This window comes from Bidens hawaiensis, unplaced genomic scaffold (assembly GCF_021521415.1).
Source record: "Bidens hawaiensis isolate Kalapana, Puna unplaced genomic scaffold, B.hawaiensis_p1.1 tig00044595_1, whole genome shotgun sequence".
NCBI classification, from domain to species: Eukaryota; Viridiplantae; Streptophyta; class Magnoliopsida; order Asterales; family Asteraceae; genus Bidens; species Bidens hawaiensis.
The window spans coordinates 96,624-116,198 of NW_027497901.1; the positions used below are offsets into that span (position 1 = coordinate 96,624).

General features: G+C 37.8%; 2 protein-coding genes across 2 annotated transcripts; one reads left to right on the plus strand and one right to left on the minus strand.

Moving 5' to 3' along the window:
* The first annotated feature begins 8,544 nt into the window (after nt 1-8,544).
* LOC143595005 (scarecrow-like protein 30) lies at nt 8,545-10,398 on the plus strand. Its single transcript, XM_077074165.1, has 2 exons — nt 8,545-8,730; nt 8,809-10,398. The coding sequence occupies exons 1-2, from the start codon at nt 8,548-8,550 to the stop codon at nt 10,396-10,398; spliced, it is 1,773 nt and encodes a 590-aa protein (XP_076930280.1). The 5' UTR covers nt 8,545-8,547.
* Nucleotides 10,399-14,325: 3,927 nt separating this feature from the next.
* LOC143595009 (ATP-dependent zinc metalloprotease FTSH 3, mitochondrial-like) lies at nt 14,326-19,126 on the minus strand. Its single transcript, XM_077074168.1, has 8 exons — nt 19,034-19,126; nt 18,703-18,955; nt 18,545-18,619; nt 18,328-18,461; nt 17,390-17,860; nt 15,852-16,619; nt 15,541-15,768; nt 14,326-14,995 (listed from the first exon to the last, which is right to left on the minus strand). Exons 1-8 carry the CDS (start codon nt 19,079-19,081, stop codon nt 14,528-14,530), a joined length of 2,445 nt encoding a protein of 814 aa, XP_076930283.1. The 5' UTR covers nt 19,082-19,126; the 3' UTR covers nt 14,326-14,527.
* Nucleotides 19,127-19,575: the final 449 nt, after the last annotated feature.

Sequence of the window (19,575 nt, forward strand, 5' to 3'; positions counted from 1 at the left end):
AAGTAGTAGTAGCTAATTGATACGTGTAAATATTACAGTTAGCCGTGCGCAGCTCAAGAGGGGAATAACTATTAACGGAGAGCGTAACAGTATTCAGGTGAGTTTCTAGCCCCATTTATGTGTTATGTTTTCGGGGCTGTGTGCATACTCGATGTGTTGTTAATACATTTATCCTAAGTGATAAGTGTATGCCATATGTGATATATGTGATGGATATGAATGGTTGCTTGTCGGTACGCGAACGATCTTCGGATATTGCGCGTACTGTCATGTCAAAAATAAAGGTACGAATATTATACATCGAATATGTATGAACATTACAAATGAATACTTGTCGGGGCGTGAACGATCTTCGGATATTGCACGTATCGACAAGAGGTATGGTTGTTAAATGAATGATGTAAAGAACGCCTAGGGTGTTCTTATGCTATGATGTAATTATTGTATATGTGAAGTAGGTGTATGCAGGTACACGAATGGTATGTGAGTTCTACGTTCGACATAGTAAGTTAGGATGGCAAATCCCTCTAGCTTTTGTCGGACATAGACTCGGCTGGTGATGGCGTAGTTAAGGACTGCGGGCCTTATACGTAAAGTAGATGATAGATGTAAACGTAGTTAAGGACTGCGGGCCTTATACGTAAAGTAGATGATAGACGTAAACGTAGATAGGGACGGTGGGCCTTATACGTGTTACAGATAATAGACGACAACGTAGTTAAGGACTGCGGACCTTATACGTATTATAGATAGGCATCAGCATAGGAAAGGACTGTGGACCTTATACGTGCTGTAGTTGTATTGTGGTAGCATAGGGGAGGACTGCGGACCTCGTACGTGCTATGGTTTAGGTTGCAACATAGGGGAGGACTGTGGACCTTGTACGTGTTGTGGATGTAGGATGGTATAGGGAAGGACTGCGGACCTTGCACGTACCATAAAGGGTGAACATAGGTAAGGACCGCGGACCTTTTACGTGTTCACGACCTTGAGTACAGGTATAGACGGCGGACTATGAATGTACTCTCGGTAGACTGAGGTTAGTGGTTTTAAATATGTGTGTATGTATGGTAGTAAGTGTGTATGTAGAACAGAAGGGTAACTAGTGAAGTATGGATATGTATCTACGGATATGCATGTAAGTGTATGTATTGTATGGCGTTCGATTAACTAGAACTCACTCAGCGTAGCTGACTTTTAGTATGCACGCAGGTGAGCTGATTACAGAGTTAGCATGAGGATGACACATGGCATGGATTGAACGGCTGGCATCTGAAGAAAGAAGTAAAGATGTTTTAAATATAAAGTTTATGTGTTATGGTATCAAAGAAAAGGTTTAACGTTTTGTAACAAATGGTTGATGTTTTATATTCCGCGAAAAGTTTTAATAAACTCTGATTGAAGAACTGTGTTTATGAGTAAATCCGACGCTAAAGTAGGGCTACCGGGTTCGGGGCCTTACATGTTTGGCACTTCTTGGGGCGATTGCTTCCGCAATGTCCCTTGCAAACTTGGAGGTTCCCGCATTTGCAGCGGTTGGTCTGAAGGTTTTAGAGAAGTCACGTGGGTTTCCACCCGCGTTTTTTGGTTTGAAGGTTTCTCTAAAATTCTTTCTTGGTTGGAAGTCCGTTTCCTTACGCTTCCCTGTCGCCTTATGGAGAGGGTTTACGTCGGTGTCGGATTCCTCCGAATCATCGTCCAAGTACTCGCACTCATTGCTTATGTTGAGCTGTTGTCGAGTGCTTCCGAATTCGTCAGTCTGTTGGAGTGAACGTAAGCGTTCATCCAACTAAGCTTGGAATTCCCTTTGACGTTTTTCCGCCCACGCTTTAACTTGTTCAAGTGTTTGGCGGGGGGGCCTCATCTGTTATCTTTCCACCTGGGTATCAATGAATCCCAGGGGAGGATTGTCTACTGCACTTGCCCCGGCTCGGGTAACCGGGGTAGTGTTCGTAAAATTTACTGCACTTGCCCCGGCTTGGGTAACCGGGGTAGTGTTCGTAAAATGTGTGTATTCGCCGGTGTTCCCACCAGTAGCTGGGGTTGTGGTTACCGGGGTTTCTTGGTTACTCCCTGGCCTGGGGACCGGAGTAACGTTAACCATCTTTTCGGAGGTTTTGAAAAAACTGAGAGAATTAGTTCTAGCTTTTATGCACGGATGGCGCCAATGAAGAAACACTAATTGACCCCGGGCAGATTACGGATAATCTGGGGGTTAAATAGATGTTTCCCACGAGGGGTTAGGTCCGGCAAAGATGGTTCTTCTGATGACCTGCAAAACAGACACCGTGAGCTCGTCACTGAGAAGGGGGGTACCTCCTTGTGACCACCCTCCGGCGTGAGAATCAGACTAGATTGCTCTTGAATATAAGTGTATATTAAGAGATTGCTAGAGAAGATAAGATAATGAGATATCAGATAATGTAAGGTAATGTAATGTAATGTGTACATACCATTCCAAGGTGTTGGAGTATTTATAGCCGAAGGTAGGTTTCCAAGAAGGTACAGCCGGCTGAATAGTATTCATGTTCTGCCAACTGTGGGCTACGCACATGCCATGCTGGTAGTTGGTGGGTAGGCAGCGGCTGATAGTGACCAGGCCGGCTGTGTACTATTCCTTTCCACCAACTGCAGGCTATGCACGTGCTACGACAGGTTGGTGAGTAGGCAGCGGCTAATAGTGACAGGGGTTGGTGAGTAGGCAGCGGCTGATAGTGACCAGGCCGGCTGTGTACTATTCCTTTGTCACAGTGAGCTGTCGCTGCTTTGGTCAGACCTTTTGTCCATACCTCGTCAGGTACAGTACAAAAGGTCTTCAAGTATCGTACGGACTGGCTCATTTGGGCGGGAGTATTCCCGGCTTGCTCACTCCTTCTTCAGGTGACATTACTGAATTATTTAAGAGTTAAGTGCCTTGTGCGTGTAGCCTTGCTGCGCGGGTAGCCTTCCCTGATGGCTAGTATCCGTTACTGCGGGAACAGGCGGAGTACGTCGACCATTGGGAGGCTTTTCCTGCGGGAACAGCTTGCGTACTGCGCGTAAGGACGTCACGTTTCTGAGCATGGTGGATCCTGCGGATCCAGTTGGTTTCTGCGCAGACGTCTCTCTTCAAGGTGAGTCTTGCGAGTTTAGCCTTTGCGCAGACGTCCCTGTTGAAGGTGTCTTGCGGTTTCAACTGCGCAGACGTCCCTCTTTGAGGTGAGTCTTGCGGGTCCAACTGGGCTCTGCTGGGACCTACCTCTTCATAAATGTTTTGCTACATCTGTATTAATATATGATAATTATAAAATGTGTGCTTGAAAAGTATATACATTGTATTAGATATTAGTAAAAAAAAAGATATTAGTCAAAAAAAGAAAAGAAAAATGTCAGATTAAATAGTGTTTATGATATTACGTAAAAAATTTTCATTTTTTGACGTCATGAGCATCATATTACATGGTAAACATAACTCAAAAGCTTTGTTTAAAGTGTATGAATAACATTTGTCAACACATTACAAAACCAACGTTTTAAAAATCATGGTGTTCGAATCCTTTTGATAGGTAACTATGGTTTTGATCCTGTTTAATGACAGGGTTTGCGGTTTTTAATTATAAATAAACATAGATGACGTTAGAGTCACAAAATCGAAACCTAATTTCTCGTATGAAAATTGCCCATTTTTGTTATGCACCGTAGGTTACTGAAAAGATTGAAACGGCCGTCCTTTCACCCACACCTTATATTTATTTTTATATTTTTTTACCAATAAACTGTTTAGAAAAATTGCAAATTCACCAACTCATGCCTACCATTCATATCCCTAACTAAAAATATACTGTAAAGATAAAAGAGTCTATTTTTTGTGCTAAAATGATTTGAAGAATTCTAGATATATTTGAATTTGTCACATTCATGATTCAACCACTTTTAACATTTGTCAATTTTAACATATATTTTTTTCATAAGTGCATGAAAAGTTGATGTTTTTTCAATTCATAAAATTTTAAAAATTGTACCTTGAAAATTTCAAACTTTTTAAATAACCCCTCTAAGAAAGAATTTTTTTAAAAAAAAATTCTTCAAAATCAATTGGTTAATAGGTCAACAAATTCATTAAACACACAGTTAAAAGTTAAAACACAACATATAACTAAAAGGGTCAAGCCAAACACATATTTTTAAATATTTGGTATCAATCAACCCAAAACCTAATTACTTCTGTAACTTATCATTTATTATCACCATCATAAATATTATATAACACATAAAAAATTACGGATGCACATGATGCTAGTACGACCTACCATCCTCCTCTTGGTGAATGGTGAGTCTTGGCAGATCTCATTAGTCCTTAGCTAGGAACCTACGAATCATAAGAATTTACTTATTGGATCTTGATCTTCCAACCATAATATTGGTCGAAAACATAGGTTGTGGAATAACGAATAAGGTTTTTTTTTTGTTTTTTCAAACAACCACATTTCATAACAAAAATTAGGCCGACACTAGAAGTCGGGGTGTGCAAAGTCAATTGGGGCTTAACCATAACTGAGCTTTGGTTATCAGTGGCGGCCCAAGGTTTTCGGAGGCCTCAACCTAACTATCAAGTTGGGGGCTTTCAAAAAAAGTCCATATAAACCCTACTCCTTTACCAGTGCTGGGGACCGACGATGATGAAGTTAAAAATTTTTGTTCAAAGCTATATATCTTGTGTTTATAAAAAACATGTTTTCATAAATTTTACCTTTCTGGCTTTATTGATTCTAACAGATTATATATTAGGCCAAAATAGGGCAAAGTTTGTAAGATAAAAATTGGTAGATTACACATTATAAAGTAATAAACTAATAAGTAATTACTAACTTCAAATCTAGTGATATCTGAATTGGACAAATCCAAATCGAAGTGCAAATCCAAAATTCAAAAGAACACCTGTAGACCTCGTCATAAAGTATAAACAATTTACAATCGGCAAACTGAAATAAAAAAATGCAAAACTCCGAATCAATCGCAATCGGTAATTTCAAAAGAACCAAAGCACGCTAAACATAACGCAAGTGATAAAATGAAGTTTAATTAACCATGTATATTTTAGTTTTGTTCTAGAAATACGGGGCCATAATAATTTTGTGGCCTCAAGCCCTTGCTTGAGTTAACAAAGCAGTAGGGCCGGCAGTGTTGGTTATAAAAGATTGCTTAATCATAACCATAACTGAATGGTCATTTATAGTTGGTTATGTGTCAGCTTCGGTTAAGTTTGGTTAATTGTCCAATGTTTTTCTTTTTTCCTATTTTCCAGTTAAAATTAGTTTGGTTATGATGTTCCAAGCTCAATTATGAATCTTTGAAGCTGATACATGTCAGTTTCAAGCTTGGTTCCAAGCTTTTTTTATAAACAGCTGCAGCATAAATTTAATTATTCGGAGCTAGAAACAAAGTTATAAAAGATGGAAATAAAGGTGTAAAATTTGGAATAAAACAAGCATACAAGGTCCGGTTCAGTCTTGATTAAAGTCAGTTAACGAAAACACATTAATCCTAACCGTCGGCTAACAAATACACATAGCCGAATGGTCGGTGAACAGATTCACTTAACCATAACCATCAGTTTTATTTGGTTATGATTGATTGCTGTTATTTTTTCGGTTAAAGGTTAAATTTTTTAAGATTTACTAGACCATCTAAAGAATTTGGGTCCTTTTATGTGGCTGAAGTGCAAAAAATGTTTTTAAGAATATTACTATCTTGATAATTATTCTCAAAATCTATGATCTCCATGTAGATGGGTGTTTAATTAGCTAAGTAGAGGCGCTTATCGGCAGAGCCAGTATTATACGTTGCGAGGTTTCCTAAACTCATTATCTTTTCTATTTTATATGTGACGACTTATTATTATTTAGAGTGAACTTCGACTTTGGTTTTTGTGGTTTCTTAAAAATTATCAATTTTAGTTTAATAGTTTATCTTAGGCATTTATGGTACAATACATTAATTTGACTATCAATTTTAGTCTAACCCGTTAACGCCATCCATCAACCATTAGTTAATACAACTTTGAGGGGCTTTTTTGTATTTTTCACAAACTTTAAATCATATAATGTCATGTTCACGAAAACAATATGGTGAGTAGGCGTTGTGCGAAAACACATTAACCCTAACCGTCGGCTAACAAATACACATAGCCGGATGGTCGGTGAACAGATTCACTTAACCATAACCATCAGTTTTATTTGGTTATGATTGATTGCTGTTATTTTTTCGGTTAAAGGTTAAATTTTTTAAGATTTACTAGACCATCTAAAGAATTTGGGTCCTTTTATGTGGCTGAAGTGCAAAAAATGTTTTTAAGAATATTACTATCTTGATAATTATTCTCAAAATCTATGATCTCCATGTAGATGGGTGTTTAATTAGCTAAGTAGAGGCGCTTATCGGCAGAGCCAGTATTATACGTTGCGAGGTTTCCTAAACTCATTATCTTTTCTATTTTATATGTGACGACTTATTATTATTTAGAGTGAACTTCGACTTTGGTTTTTGTGGTTTCTTAAAAATTATCAATTTTAGTTTAATAGTTTATCTTAGGCATTTATGGTACAATACATTAATTTGACTATCAATTTTAGTCTAACCCGTTAACGCCATCCATCAACCATTAGTTAATACAACTTTGAGGGGCTTTTTTGTATTTTTCACAAACTTTAAATCATATAATGTCATGTTCACGAAAACAATATGGTGAGTAGGCGTTGTGCGAATATTTGTTGACATAATACGTAGAAATGGATATATACATGTATTTGAAAAACAAAGTAAAAAAGTAAAATCAAATGAGTATCAAATCGATTAAGTACTTCCCTTATTTTCATTGAATGGTCATTGAACGATGTATTATCTTTTCATTGTTGCGATTATTACTTCATTGTAGCTCTTAGATTTACCGAATTCCTGCAACAAGAAGTTATTATTATTAATGTCCACCCCAGCTAAACCAAAAATTTGGATGCCAAGTTAGGAAACACTGGAGCACCGAAAAAAGTCCGTCAGTGAGAATACTTGGCACTTAGTAGTCAGCCGAATAAAAAGTGATTGGCTAGCATGTATTTAATCAATTTTGATGTATCAAAGTTTTATTTTGATTAACAGGTTTTGGTGTGAACGACAAGGTTCGAGACATGGGTCCTAGACTAGGATCTTGAATGTGTAATAATGTGAACGAGAATTTTCAAGAATCATTTAAAGTGAAAGTGACAAATTACATGTACGTGGGGAGCAAGTCAAAAAGTTTGAGAAAATAATAAATACAACTTATGTTGCAATCACTGAACCAAATCCTTTATAATAATTGAAAAATAAAAATAAAATACCAAGTGGATAAGGAATAATTTAGTACAATAAATACTTGGTTACCAAGACACTGACCAAGTGTTAGATAATATATTTTTTTAAGGATGAGTAAACCACCGAAATACAAATAACACATTTTTTGATGTCCTAAAATGTTTTGCACGGGGCTATTGATGTTTCATGTTGATAATATGATAAAAAAGTATTTTTGTATTTTAACTATTTCTGTAATTAGGCATGCTTTTATTGAATAAAAAATAATAAACACATAACACTAGAAAATAGTTTTAATTTCAATGATTTTATAGAAAAAAGTTGTTATAAAGGAGGTGACTTTCATATACAACAACTATATCCGGGTAAATCCTCTAAATATCTAGTTATCAGAAGTGACTTTAATAGTCATCATGTCTAATTTTATGAGTAAAATACATCTAGTCAGAGCAAAAACTGTAACTATCAATTGAGCATTATCCAAAATACGTCTTAAAATACAATAGCAAACATGAAACATCTATAAAACAAGTTGCATAGTTTATATAGACATATATTTAAAACATGACTATTTTTAAATAAAAAGCCATAATAGTCAAACAAAAAGTTTTATTTAACAATATAATCTGTTTAGCACCGTCTACGAGTGTCTAGACTTGCATTTTTCTATTTAAATTACATCACACTCGATACACTAATACCAGCTTGCCTGTAGTCATGGATTAAGGAACCGGTGGTGTAGATTAGTAGATGCGATAATAAGAATAATATTAAATAAACGTATAAGTAATTTAAAGAAAAATAGAAACTCTAACCATTTATTGACTGATTATATATATTGTTGAATTTTAATTATTCAAGCATAACCACTATTAACAATTGTGATTTTCTTGATATCAACATCATGTGTATAATATTATTCAGTCAAATGACAATTCCAACTTGGCTCAACCCACCACCTTCCCCTGAACCTTCCTTAACCTGAACCTCACCCTCACCGGACCACCCGGTAACCAGTAATATTATCAAGGTGGCTAAGCTTCATCCACGAACCTTCCATTTATTTATATTTTACAAACAATTATTTCATAACCTTCCACACCACCAACTTCCAAAAGTAAACCAACCACACACTATCTAGTTGTACCTTATGCATCATAACTTGCACAAACACCCATCTGGATAAAGCAAAAAACATAACCTCGTCCTCTATATTAACCCATGAAACCATCATGTTCTGTTTCATACGCTTTCACACTTCCTATGGACACTCTCTATGCAACTGCCATGAACAACTACATCAACAGTTACAACCACCACACAGCCGACTTTGACCCGACCCAAGTAACCCACCCGAGTATTTACCCCCCACCCATGCAATACCAGGAACCATCATCTACCGTAGTTGTGGACGGTGATGGCTTCCACAACCAGGACCCATCGCCGTCAGCTACCAGCGGCAGCGATTGGTCGTATAATAAGGATTTATCGCCGTCAGTGGTAGCTGAGTGCGATGGTGATAGTGGTCCTGACAGCCAGGACCACTACGATTCTGTCCTCAAGTACCTGACTCAAATGTTAATGGAAGAAGATGACTTACAAGAAAAACCTTGTATGTTGAACGAGTGTTTGTCTCTACAAGCGACGGAGAAGTCGTTATACGACGTTCTCGTCAATAATCCAGCGGCTGATTCGCCGGATTATTTAATTGGAGACACAATTGGAAACTGTGGTTACGACAGAAAACGAAGCCCGGATCGACAAGAAGACCGAGAACCCAAAATGGCAACCATTTCCGACCCAGAATTGGACCAGCCTGACCCGTATGATGAAGACTTGCTGTTGTATGATCACGAACCACAACAGTTCAGTCCAACTGAATCAACAACGAAACGAGGAAGACCACGAGGGAAGAAGAACGCCATCACTCAAGAAATCATGGTTGATTTAAGGGATTTGTTAACTCAATGTGCTCAAGCAATCTCAAATAATAATCAAAGTTTGGTTTGTGAAATAGTGAGCAAAATCAAGCAACATTGTAGCCCGAATGGTGATTCAAACGAACGATTGGCTTATTATTTCGTGACAGCGATTGAGGCCCGGTTATCTGGGATTGGGGCCGAAGTTTACCGAGTATCGAATATGAAGAAAATATCAGCGGCCCAAATCTTAAAAGCTTACCATTCCTACTTAATGGCTTGCCCGTTTCACCGAATGTCGAATATTTTGGCTAACGGGTCGATCGAGAAGCTATCGAGAGGGGCCGATAAGCTTCACATTATCGATTTTGGGATCTTATACGGATTCCAATGGCCATGTTTTATAAAAAATTTATCCACGCGGCCCGGCGGGCCTCCCATGCTCCACATCACGGGCATTGATCTTCCACAGCCCGGGTACCGGCCCGCAGAGCGGATCCAAGAGACCGGTAAACGCCTTGCGAAATTTTGTAAGCGGTTTAACGTACCATTTAAGTATACTGGGATAGCAAAAAGATGGGACGAGATAACAATCGATGATTTAGACATTGATCGGAGTGAATTGACCGTGGTCAACTCGGTTAACCGGATGCATAATATCCTGGATGAGACGGTTATAGAGAGCAGCCCTAGGGATACTGTGTTGCAGTTAATCAGACAGATCAACCCGGACATGTTTGTCCTCGGGGTCCTCAACGGGACCCACAATGCCCCGTTTTTGCTAAACCGGTTTAGAGAGGCTCTTTTTCATTTCTCAACCATGTTTGACATATTTGACCACACCGCAGCCCGGGAAAGTAAAGAGAGGTTGTTGTATGAGCAAGAAGTGTTTGGGAGGCAAGTGATGAATGTGGTGGCTTGTGAGGGGACCACTCGGGTCGAGAGGCCTGAGTCGTATAAGCAGTGGCAGTCGAGGAATGTTCGGGCCGGGTTCAAACAGGTCCTCTTGTACCGCGATAAAGTGGAGGAAGTGAAGAGTAAGGTGAGGTCAAATTATCATAAAGATTTTCTTGTGGATGAAGATGGTAAATGGATGTTACAAGGATGGAAGGGGAGAGTGCTTTTTGCATGTTCTTTGTGGAAGCCTGCATGAATAATGTAGAGCACTAGACCCTAGTTGCTTGCATTTTTAATATTCTTCTTCATGTGTTTATTTTTTTATATTTAATTTGAGTTTGAATCATGTTCAAAATCTTTTATTAAGTATTTCTTTTGAAAATGGATACTCATATTAGTGGCATTACAACATCATCTCAATTCTCAAAATCCACAAAAAGGGGTGTACACTGTACACTGTCCCATTCCCATGTATGTGTTTACTTTCCATCTTGTGATCTTTACAGAACATGAGGACAACATAGTATAACAGAATGGTTTGTCTAGAATTTAAAAATGGGACAATTTTAAAGGAAAAAGTATATTCTCTTATTACTTTTGACTTTGACCAGGTTTATAATCATAAAAAATATATATGTATTGTTCAAATAAATTCATTCATGCCTCTTTATAACCCATTTTTAAATCACTCTTGTTCAATAAAACCTTTCATACTTTTTGGCAGCTACAAAAACCACTCAAAACTATTTTACTCAATTGTAAAAATTCAATTAAAATTTAATGAACTAAATAAAACAATTATAAACTTAACTAGTATTTTTAGTGATTATTTTCTTTACAATTGCCTCTAACTTTTAGTTAAACTTAATTTTAACATTTATAAATATTCACAACCAAGACGTATTTTAAAGGAACAATAAAAAAATAAAAAAACTTAATTTTAATGTAATGATTAAAGAAAAACTTTAATTATTATTAGGCAAAATTTGACTAGTGTTTAACTTTATGATTAATCTAGTGGCTGTCATTTTCCACAAAAGTAATTGTATATTGTTTACAGCATCAAAATCATGTTGCACTTTCTAAATTCACTGAACCTGGTCCATCCTCACAAAAAGTCACAATTTCCAGGAAGCATCCAATTCTGAATATTTTATAAATCAAGAAGAGTCGAGATAACATTCAAACTTACATAAAAAATATAATAACAAACAAAACACCATATTGTCATAAAGCTAATTGCTTGACCAGCTTATAGATGTCAAACTATACCTGAAACTATCAGTATTGGTGTGCTTTTAGTGTACACTGTTGAAGGCTTGCAAAAGTGGATCTTCTGTAGTTTTTATGTGACACTTTCAATACGAAGGCTGAAAGTAGGATTTTGCCCCTAAGCCCCAAAAGTTTTCCTTTGACTTCTTTTAGTCAAAATGGATCTAATCTAACAGGACATACAATAAGCATGCTAGAATATTATTAATTGTATAACTTGAAAAAGATCAGCACAGTCTGTTTAGAGATCTTGAAATATTAAAGTCGAGCTTTCCACAATTATGCGAGATCTTGAAATATTAAACTCAGGTTGCCTTCAATAATATTTGGTTAATTATTGGCTTTATTGCTATGCAAACTTACGGCTTTATTGCTATCCAATTCCCATTAGTCTTTGAGCAAGATTGATGGGAATTGGAGGTGGGAAAATGGGTTGGCCAGGTAACGGGTCAGAGCAGGCCTAAGTTAAAAATGGAACCAGTCAATATAGATCTGTCGGGTTAACCCGAAACACTTTTGACCAAACAACTTGCACCTACGATTGCGAGTGTTAAAGGATTACAAGAAATTTATTTGTTGACTTTTAACTTTTTAAGGATAAATTGATTTAACAGATTAATCTATAACCTTTTGACCAATTGGAAATAAAGAAGCATCTACACGCATACGCTAGAAACCTGTGTAATACATGAGCAGGAAAAAACATTAACTGAAAAATTAGAAAAGATTAATAATTCACGAGACTACTGATAGAATTTTTATATAAACAATGTGTATTTTGTCGTTGAGAACGCTTTTTACCAAACGTTTAATAATGTATGCCACAGTTTGGTTGTGGTCTTAGGGATGACAAATCGTGTCTTAGTGTGTAACAGGTTAAAAGACAACACGATTAATACACGTATCAAACATGCAAACGACTCGTTTAACACTTGGCTTTGGTGGTTTAAGCCTGGTAGTTATGTTTTATGGGGCACATACGATCCATTCGTCTAATGATTATAAGGCTCTACTTATTAAACATAAGCGAGACACGATGGTGGTTTACCTATACTCAATGAGATTAGATTTAAAGATAACGGTAACCTTACACCAACTATCAAATTCAGAAGCATTCACTCATGTGGTGTTTACCGAATGTCATAAAGGAAGTTGTGATTGCAATTCAGTCAATGGACACGAGTTTTGTTTGTTTTGTGGCCACTGATTCTTTTACTGTCTATATGGTTGTGGAGGTTGGACGATGACAAGTGGATGAAGGTCTTAGTTTATCCAACTACTGTGTGTGTTCCGGTGTCAATATAGAGCTCTGTTACATACGTTTTGACTTTTGACAAAGTGGTAAATGGGTTGTCATGATTAACTGGGGAGATGGGAGTTGGATATGCAAACCAAAAATGTCACTATATTTCATCCCGACAATTACGTTTGTGCGTTAAAGGACGCTATCTACACAGAGACTACTTTGTCATCAAATCACTATATTGACACAGGAACTACTTTATCCAGTAGCCGCCGCCATATAAGCAAACAACTCATTTCAAGGCAAACCACTTTTGATAATAACCCGGTTAACATGAACCAAATTTGTGTTAGCCGCTTAAGTTCTTGAGCCACTAAAACCCTTTGCTATGGGGCGGTGTGGGGGCGGCGAAAAGGGCGGCGTAGGGGGTAACACCGCCAAGGGGCGGTAGGGGAGGGGGGGGGGGGGGGATTGTGAAGACTGGGCGACTTTGAGGTGGCGTGGGGTCATCCAACTTTCTCTCTCTCTCACACACACACACACATACATATATATATGTGTATATAAAATGGGGCAACAAACTATTGGCGATGTGATTTGACATTAAGGCTATCTGCTATGGGCGCCGGAGGGCACCGAGGTGGGGGGCGTGGAGGGCTGGGTGCCTAGAGGACGGCCGGCACGAAGGAGAGTGGGGGTGGACCCCCTCTTTCTCCATCTCTCACACACATGCATATATGCATATATATGTGTGTGTGTATATATTGGGTGAACGCCCGTTTAAGCCATACAGGGCGGGCTTCGAAGCCCCGTAGCATTGAGGTGGCGATGACGTGGCACGGTGGAGGGGCTTCGATGCCTTCCACCATAGCGGATAGCCTAAGAGGCTAAAGTGTTGGTGGCAGAGTTAGAGTGGGACTCAAACAAGGTGGTTAGAGTTAGAGGTGTCAAAACCGGTTTTAAACCCATACCGAACCGGTTTATAAACCGAACCGGTTTGGTCAATGGCTGGTCAAAACCGGTTTGGCTCAAACCGGTTCGGTTTATAAACCGGTTTAGACACAAGATAGGCCGATCTGGTCACATCGGTTCGGTTCGGTTTATAAACCGGTTTTAGACGGTTTTAAACCGGTTTTTCTCAAACCGGTTTGATAGATCTTAAGGGGAACCGGTCCTGAAACTGGCGGTTTGGGTCGGGTTGGGAACCGGTTTGGGTGAAACCGGTTTTAAACCCAAACCGGTTCGGTTCGGTTTGCCTAAAACCGGTCCCAAACCGGTTTTTTTGTACACCTCTAGTTAGAGTACCTATGTATTAGCAATTCCAGTTTAAGTCTAACAATCATAGGATAGTCTATAAATACTGAGTCATAATATCATTGTCAAACTCACTAAAACTCGCTACCTCATTCAACTATTTTGGCATTTGCCAAGATTATCTATCCAACAGAACAACCAATTATAGATGAAGTTCATACCATACACTCTCAATTTGCAACTTATTTACTTCATATTTTGGAACTAAATCACACATCTAAACATGTAGAGTGACCATCTGAAATCTAGACACGTGCCTTTCAAATCCATTTGGTTTCTTTGTTACATAAGTTTTATTAAATACCAAACGTACATAGAAAAACTATTCAAATCCAACTTTATGCAACAAAAAGAAAAAAAAATGTTGCCTCTGGACGTCTAAAACAAAATCAACAATGTCACAGAAAAAAACAGCACGTGACCTTTACATCCTGTGTTCTTTGTGAATATGTCATCAAATAAAACAACTTCAATTATGACAACCTTCCACCCAAATCTTTTCAAATCCAAATGGGGAGGAGGAACATGAACCTTAATTTATCCAAATTAAAACATTCTAAGCAGGAACAACATCAGGCTCAAGTGGGGTCTGGCTATCTTCACCACTTCCACCGGTTTGGCCCGTTTTCGTATCTTCTTCAAACCCGAGCTTGAACCGGTCGTAATTTGTCATCTCGGGTGCCTTAAACGGGCGTTCACCCAACACTTTAAGCAGATCTTCTTGGTAAAGGACTTCCTTTTGAAGCAGAAGTTCGGCAATTTGGGAAAGTTTTTCTTTGTGTTGTTCAACGAGTTGAACCGTGCGGTCATACGCCTTGTTGACCCATTCTCTGACCTCGGTGTCGATGATGGCACCCGTTTTGCTGCTGTATGGTTTAGTCATCTCCATTCCGTCCTCCCTTTGAGGGAAAGACAGTAGGCCTACCTTTTCACTAAACCCGTATACAGCGACTTGGGCATATGTCATTTTTGTTACTTTCTCCAAGTCGTTTTGCGCTCCAGTTGAAATCTTTCCCAATATCACCTTAAATCAATAAAAAAAAGTATTAATCAGATCATTAGATTATTTGAGTCTTGGTATATTTTGAGCTTTACATAAAACCAAAAAGGGCACACTTATATTATTAGCGTAAAAAACTTTAGAATATGATGATTAATTTTCTAAATATAATCTAGAAATTCCAACTAGTAATGTAAAGAAAAAGCATTTTTTAAATAAGAAAACAAAAGTAATAATTAATTTTGTTGTAGCTGGTATTAAACTGATTATTTAACCACTAAAGTATTAGATCATTAATATCATAATCCATATCTCCAAATGTATAAAACTGATTATTATGAATTTGACCCCCGACAATCGAATTATCAATTTCATCTTTCATGTCACATCCAAACACAAAAGCCAAATTTAATCATTAACAGAGCTTTTATACAAGTTTGTCATTTTGGGGACGGTTGGTTAAATCAGCATAGGCTATGTGCTCAGTTAAAAATTGCTCATGGATGCATGAAGTATAAGTGTATAACTATTTTAAATCCTAAATTAAGCAATATGTAAAGTTAAACTACCTGTTCAGCTGCTCGGCCACCAAGAGTCATGCAAGTCATATCAAAAAGCTGTTCTTTGGTCATAAGTAGATTCTCACTTGGTACATACTGAGCAAAACCAAGCGCTGCAGTTCCACGAGGAACAATTGTTACTTTCAACAAAGGTTCCGCGTGTTCCAGAAACCACCCGACAACCGCATGGCCCGCTTCATGATAAGCTACAGTCCTCCTCTCAAGCTTGCTTATCACCTGTCTCAAAACCCGTATTAGTTAACAATTTAATTAATTAATACATTAAATAATTATAAAAAGTAAAATTGTTTTATGTTTACCTTGTTTTTCTTCTCGAGCCCACCGATAACCCGATCAATGGCACCTTCAAAATGCTCCATGGTTATTTTAGTCTTCTCACCTCTAGCAGCAATTAACGCGGCCTCATTACAAACATTTGCAATATCCGCACCAGCAAAACCGGGAGTTAGAGCCGCAAGTCTCTGAGAGAAATAAGACGGTTCGTTATCAAGTTTAAGTTTTTTCAAATAAATTTGAAAAATCTGTTCCCGTCCTTTAATATCCGGTTTATCAATACTAATCTGTCTGTCAAATCTCCCGGGCCTCAACAAAGCCTTATCCAAAATATCGGGTCGGTTGGTGCCAGCTAGGACAACGACCCCCGCAGTGGTCCCAAACCCATCCATTTCAACTAAAAGTTGGTTAAGCGTGCTTTCTCTCTCGTCATTCGAGCCTGAGAACCCACCGCGGCCTCTGGCACGACCAATTGCGTCGATTTCATCGATGAATATTATACTCGGTGCGCATTGCCGGGCTTCTTGGAAGAGGTTTCTGACCCTTGATGGGCCAACACCGACAAACATTTCCATGAAGTCGGATCCGGATATTGAGAGGAATGGGACGCCAGATTCGCCAGCAGTTGCTTTAGCTAAAAGGGTTTTCCCAGTCCCGGGTGGACCCACTAGTAAAGCACCTTTCGGGATTTTGGCTCCAAGTTCTTCGTATTTTTTTGGGTTTTTGAGAAAGTGTACAAATTCCATGATTTCTTGTTTTGCTTCGTCACATCCAGCAACATCATTGAAAAAGACCTGGATAAGATATTAAAATGATTTATGTTATTTTAACTTCAGTTGTAAGACATGGAGTAAAGTTTAAATTATCTACTGTTTTCTAGCGCTCCACAAATTCAAATTACTTAAGAAATTAATACACAAAATGACCATAAAGAACAACTTTGTGAAAGAAAGGAGATATGTGAACTGTTCGATGGGAAGTTCATTTATGTTTGTTCGTTTAATAAACCAACACACACAAACAAGCGTCGTCATTTACATTTGTGCACGTTCTTTCATTTATGTAAGTTCATATTTGTTCATTCGTTTTTCAATAAATATTCATTCAAATTTATTTATTACTCATATTAACTTGAAACCAATTTGATTTTTATAATTTGAAACCCTTGGTGTAGATATTTGTGTATTTCAAAAGTTTGATGTAATGATGATGATATTATAGACCTTAATTGGATATTCACGTTTTACTTTTCTTGTGTTAGTTTCTGCATGCTTATGTACGTTTGTGTTCGTAAACCATTCATTTAGAATGTTAAAAAACGAACATAAACAAACACAAACAAGAAAATCTGTTTCTTTACATGTTTGTGTTTGTTCATTTTGTCTGGTTAAAGTTGAACGAACAGGAACACAAAAACTTGTTCTTTAAGTGTTCGTGTCCATTCATTTGTTTGGTTAAATTTAAACAAACGAACACAATCAAGCCCTGTCGTGTTCGTTCGGTTTGTTTTGCAGGCCTAATCTATCCACATAGCACAATAACTAGATAGACATGAAAAAGGCACCTTATTTTTCGCATTCTTATCAACTTTATTTATATGCGCTTTTCCAATATTAAATATCCCACGAGCACCTTTCCCGCCACCACCACCAACCCCTAAACCACCTTGCATCCTCCGACTCATGTACCAGAGCGATCCCAACAACAAAAGCGTCGGTGCAAACCGCATAATCTCTTGATACCAAACCATTTCAGAAGCATAAGTAACCGGAACATAATCATGAGGATCAATCCCAATTGCTTCTTGTGCTTCCTCTAGTTTCTCCTCAAAAGATTCAACACTCCCAATATTAAAATAATACTTGTACTGACTCGTGTTCACTTTCGACGAATCGAGTCCTTCAATTGACCCATCACTCGGTTGGTTTCGTGGTGTGTTTCTAACATACACTTTTGCAACCGATTTGTTGGATATAACTATATGGTCAACCAACCCTGGTTCCAGAAGCTTGTTTTTGAATTCTTGGAAACTAATCTGTAAATAATTAATGGTAAAAATGAAAAAGACTGTAACTTGACAATGGGGGTGCAAACGAGCCAATCCGCTTGCGATCTACTCGAGATCGAATCAATATAAAGCTGATAACGAGCCGGGCCTAATCGAACCCAAGCCGAACCTGAGCCTCAAATAAAGCTCATTTAGTTAACTCTTTTGGACTTCTAAGTATTAATTTCACACTGCAAAGCCGAACTCAAGCCGAGCTTTGGCTTGTTTAAGGTACTGCCCACGAGCCAACTTAGGCTCGTTTACGGTTTTCTCAAAAAAATTTAAACTAACTAAAAATATATATAAAGATTACTAGCTGAGCTCGAGCTCTCGTAAGTCAAAACGAGCCAAACTCTGAGCTTGGGCTCGGCTCGACTCGACTCGTTTACACCCCTACATGACAACATAAATGTTAATTATATTAAAATTTTATGATCATATTTAATCCTTTCGACCTGTTTTTGTTCACGAGGACCAAACGAGGAGAGCGACGAAAAGAGCAACAATCCAATCACCAGCATCGGAATCGGTATCTGAAACTGAAACTGCTTCGGAAAGAAACCACCATCATCTTCCGTGTTCGATTCCTCTACACGTTGCATAAAATCATCAGTACTAACCATTAACCACACAAATTAACTAACTTTAGCGAAACCAACTTATCTATCTAACCTTTCGATTCCGATTTCTGGTTATTATTCCCTTTCGGTGTTTCCTTCTTTTCCTTAGGATAAAAATTCTCATAATCTAAAAAAAAACAAATTGAAGAAACAAATAAATAACTAATACCCATATATTCAATTAACACAAATTAAATTAAAAAACCTTACTTTTCTTTTTAGGAGCTTCATTAGAAAAGAACCTTCTAAACTTAGGGTTTGCAAGAACATAATTAATATCCGACATATACACCTTAGATGACAAAATCCAAGAACCATTAACATCCTTATTCCCTGCTAATGAACCTAAACACCTCCTTAAAATCCCCAAATCTTCACCTCCAATTCCATTAAATCGAGAAGGGTAAACTGAAGAATCGGTCAAGATCGATGATCTTGCGCCATTAGCACCACTCAGAACATTCTATTAACAGATTAATCATCATTCAAAACGTTAAAATCATAAGCTAGATACCATCAATTATGCAAATGAAAAACGTACCCTAGAACGAGACGATCGAGAGATTGAGCGACAAAGCCTTGAAAACATCCTAATTGGGTAGGTGGGTTTCAACGAATTGGCTTGCGGGTATGTGATATTGGGTGAATTGGAGGATGGTAAAGAGTGCGTATGAGGAGGTGTTGGACGAAAAGACCAGATATTTTGTTTGTTCTAGTTTTGGGCCACGAGTGAGTATCAACGGTGGTGGATGGACATATGGAAACACGAAACGCGGCTAAGGGCAAGTGTTGTAGGTTTTTCCCGAGTTAATGTTAATGTTATTATTGTTATTGTTTTGAATTTTTTTCCTTTTTTTTAATTATTGTGGACTATTGATTAAAACTTGGGTAGCAAGATAGTATTGGGACTTTTGAATGTGAAAGGCATCACCTGACAAGGTGTTTGATTCTGATTTTATATGGTTAATAATATTATTATATTGACTATACACAATATGTACCTAAACCTTCATTTTATTGTTTATAAATTGTTTGGTTAGAAGTTTGTTAAATTGATGTCTGTATACGTTTGAATGTTTGTGC